Source organism: Spinacia oleracea, chromosome 1 (assembly GCF_020520425.1).
Source record: "Spinacia oleracea cultivar Varoflay chromosome 1, BTI_SOV_V1, whole genome shotgun sequence".
Taxonomy (NCBI): Eukaryota; Viridiplantae; Streptophyta; class Magnoliopsida; order Caryophyllales; family Amaranthaceae; genus Spinacia; species Spinacia oleracea.
Window position 1 is genome coordinate 91,791,309 of NC_079487.1, and position 4,179 is coordinate 91,795,487.

General features: G+C 37.3%; 1 protein-coding gene across 1 annotated transcript; it reads right to left on the minus strand.

Annotated features, from left to right (window-relative positions):
- Window positions 1-626: 626 nt before the first annotated feature.
- LOC110803889 (protein PNS1) lies at window positions 627-3,429 on the minus strand. Its single transcript, XM_022009432.2, has 5 exons — window positions 3,272-3,429; window positions 2,789-3,112; window positions 1,786-2,694; window positions 1,387-1,620; window positions 627-987 (listed from the first exon to the last, which is right to left on the minus strand). The coding sequence occupies exons 1-5, from the start codon at window positions 3,287-3,289 to the stop codon at window positions 802-804; spliced, it is 1,671 nt and encodes a 556-aa protein (XP_021865124.2). The 5' UTR covers window positions 3,290-3,429; the 3' UTR covers window positions 627-801.
- Between the last annotated feature and the right edge of the window lie 750 nt (window positions 3,430-4,179).

A 4,179-nucleotide genomic window follows, 5' to 3' on the forward strand; every position in this document is an offset into this window, starting at 1 on the left:
TTTTTAAAATTTGTTTGAGGAATTATTATAAGGCAATTCAGAACCATCTCAACCACTTTCTTTTCCCCCTTTTACATCTCTTTCTCTCTCATGTCCTCACCTACATCCAGTTTGGCCGCCCATCCACCATTGACCCACCACCTCCACCCATCCCCACACCCCACCCTCCCCACCACCTCCAACTATGCAAACTCAATTGACTCTTCCCGGCGCTCACGCGCTACTGACTTCGATGATCCATTGCAATCCACCACATGCTCCGCGACAAGCGCCAATAAACTTCGCCTCATTTACAGGTATGGAGATCACATAGTCTATCGCCCGCACGAAAAATCTATTTTTAATTGGGAGTAAGCTCAGGACAGAGGGGTGAGAGAAGAAGTGATGAACGGAGGAGAGGGAGACTGGGAGAGAGACAGAGCAAAGAGGCGGTGGGCGTTGTGTATTTGAGGGGAAACGGTAATTGTTACCGTGGCTTTTGGAGTAGTAACAAAGTAAGGGATTCCATTACCCTTAAATAATGGTAACAGTTACTACATGCTCCAAACCAAACAGCTTATAACGTAAACGCTTATCTGAATCCGTTTCCAACTCTAAAAATTCACATACCAAACATCCCCTAAATATCAATCTAAAAGATTGACCCAAATAGTAAGGAAAAGCTTCCAATAATATATGTACATCAAGAAGATATATTTACCTCTTTCTTTATGATCCGGGAATCTTCACCATATAACTGGTTATACCATGCTCAAGGGTGTATATAATCGGTTATACATAGAAAATTGTGTTACGTACCGATCATCTTGTTGACCTATTGAAACGATGAGGAACTCTTGGAGTGGGAGCAGCTACATCTTGACCAGATTTAATAGAGGTTAATCTGTCAGAAATTGTGTTATCAAACAGCCTCTTATCTGTACTCTCAGCATAGCATACGAAGTAACAGCTCACACAAGCATGAGGCAAAGCCATTGCTATCCTTGTCTGAAACCATAAACAGTATCAAATATTATTAAACAAAAAGGCTTTAATAGTAATATGTACTCCGTAGTTGAAATTAAACCAAAAGTGTGTGTTGGTTGAATCTATTTATTCAACTACAAGAATTTAAATTTCCTGCATATATATTGTTGTATGAATTACACTACATAGAAGTTTGATCATTTGCCTTGATTTTTATTGATCTGAACTGAACTAAACTGTTTTTTCACATGTCAAAACTATCTTTTTCTATCCGATTTTTAAACGTCGAAATAGGATGGTAGGACCTAGAATAAATTAGGAGAGCCTACATGGTCGCATGAAGTAGAAGCATGATTAAACAATATAGTGCACAAATTTAATGTAGACAACTATCTTTGTTTCGGTAGAAGGAGTACTAACCATAAGGTAACCAACATAGAAGGACAAGAGGGAGAGAGTGGCAGTGTAGCCTTGGTGTACATGATGAGTCCACGCCGCCACCATTATCACGCAAATCGAGCCACTACATACGCCTGAGAGGAAGCAAACTGCGCTTATTATATCAGAATCAACTATTTCTTCCATTTCTTGCCTCTCAAAAGCTGCCCATGTATCTATTGATGACTTTGTAAAGTTTTTCCCATAAGCAGCAATCTACAATAAAGGATACACACACAATAACGTGGCGTAAAAAAGGTAGTCACCAAATATCCAATATCAGCAAATTTCGTGTGATTGTCTCAGCAAAATTGAACAATAATAAAAATGACTTTCTTAAAATAACAATTAGGGAGTAGGTAAGAAGAAGGAAACATATACCTGAACATAAGCCCAACCATTGCCATATCTAAAGATAGAGTTCATGATATTCAAGCAACAATGAGCACAAGAAAACATGAACTCGTCTTCCCCTTCGACCAAATTCAACCCCCGAGAGATAATCCTCAAGGCTTCGATTGTAGGAACGAATAACGAACCAAGACAAGCACTCCCAAGATTCCTAGTAATTGCCCTTTGGAAGCAGAAATTAGTGCTAGACTGTATTCCTCTTAGGTAATACAATGCAATTACTCTACTCACTGTCAAATTCGCCACATTTCTCATCACTTCAGTTGTCCAAGCTAAACTCAAAACTAGTCCTACTATTACCAATGGTGTTAAATAGAAATTCAAAGATCCAATCACAGCCAATATCCAAAGAGACATCCATATGAACCCAGCTACAAGCATACAGTATGTAGGATGATTCAAATCACGGAATTTCGATACTGGTTCCAGTGATTTTATCAGGATCTTGGTGGCGAAACTTGTTCTTTGAGTTACCCAACAAGAATATAACCCATTCCCAATTGCAAATGCAATAAGGGCAGCTCCACATGCATCAGTGGTTGGCTTTTGGAAGCAAATTAACAGAATTCCAGCTGAAAATGAGAATGCAAAACTACTCCATAATATGAAATGGATCATAAACTGAGGCCAAACCCTAACAGCTTTTTGCCATAAAAATGCCAAAATTATGCTTAAAAAAGAAGCAGCTTCTACTTGTGGCAAATAATGTCTCAAGATATCTTGCTCTTTCCTCCTAAATGATCCTCCTTGAACAAATCCTTCAATTGCTTTGTATATTAGAAAACCAACCAACCCAATTGCTCCAATCATGTGAACCACAAATAGAAATAGTGATATTTTGTTGGTATACCCTCTTGAATTCAATGAATTTACTGATTGCTGCAATTATTACAAAAACACATACATTAGAAAAAGCCAAACATAAACTTTGACAAATTAAAAAGATATAAAAGAGAGAAATTTAATAAATTACTTGAGGAGCTGGGGTAGTGGTAGGAATGAATCGAGGTTGAGACGAAGGAGGAGGAGGGGGATGATGAACTTGAGGAGGTTGACGAACATGATGATGATGATGAGGAGGCGGCTGATGAGAAGGAGGAAGAGGAGGTGTTGTTAATGGAACTCGACCTCCATTAATGACAACTCTTAAAGGATTAGTGGGATTTAATGTTCTTAACATTGAAGCATTGAAATTTGTATGTGGGGTTTTTCCACCTTTCTCCATATCTTGACCTCCTTCAAAATCCCCTGTTTCCTCCTCTGTTTCTTCATTTTCTCTGTCTTCCTCCTCTGTTTCCTGCCCACCAGAAATAAAGAAACTGTTATCAAAATGTAAAGAGTAAAAGTCTTTGTTAATCCGAATAGGATAGGATAGGATATAATCCACTGCTGCATGAACCAAGATTTTATCGTAGACAATAATACAATAGAAGGAAAGGAAAGAATAGTAATTTACATGTTGATAAGCTCCCATGGATGTCTGCCTGAGATTGAGTGAAGAGAGAAAGGGTGTCTGAAATTTTAGAGAGAGAAAAGGCAGTCGTTACTGGAAACGTTTTTTTAAAGAGGATAGCTTTTTAGTTGTTGTTGTTGAATTGTTTTTTTTTTTTTAAATAATGTAACATCAAATTTGGGAGAGGGACAAAATGTAGGACGCCACTTGGTGTTTGGTGGTGGATTTTTGGTCTTTTCTTATCACGCTCTTCCTTGGCGCGTTTAATTACTTCTTTCTTTGAAATCAACGCTGTCAATTTTGTTGTGCTACTCCGTAGTCCGTACTAGGCAGCCTTGCTATAGAGCACCTAGAGTCAATTTTCGTGGTTGACTCCCGACCCTAATTTCTTTGAAGCTGAAATTAATGTTACTCCTCCGTTTATGGTAGAGTATTATTTCATCGATTGGTGAATTGGGTGAGTCTTGAGATAATATTATCCTAACTTTTGAGTATCTTTTCTTTTCAAAAAAAAAAGTGGTGAATGGGGTGTAAAAAATGTACTTCCTCCGTCTTTTAATACTCGCAACGTTTGTTAGTTTCACGTATGCCAATGCACAACTTTGATCATTTATATCTTAAATTCTCTTTATGCAAAAATTATAAAAAGTTGATATTTTGAAAATACACATTGAGACGAATCTAACAAGATCCCACATGACTATGTTTTATCTTATATAAAAAGCACTAAGAACAGTCAAAGTAGATTATATGAATAGTGGCAAAAGTTCAAACGTTGCGAGTATTAAAAGACGGAGGAAGTATAAAAGTATAAAAATATAATAAATTAATGTGTAACACCGAGTACGGTAAAGTAGAAGAAAGATGAAGAAAATGTGTAACTAATATACACTGAGAATGCTCATTTGAAT

Excerpts from the sequence above, each read along its gene's own strand:
- LOC110803889 (XM_022009432.2), bottom strand. Across the intron at positions 1,621-1,785 it reads ATGGTTGGGCTTATGTTCAG|ATTGCTGCTTATGGGAAAAA; the intron begins GTATATGTTTCC and ends CCTTTATTGTAG. Across the intron at positions 988-1,386 it reads TCTATGTTGGTTACCTTATG|ACAAGGATAGCAATGGCTTT; the intron begins GTTAGTACTCCT and ends TTATGGTTTCAG.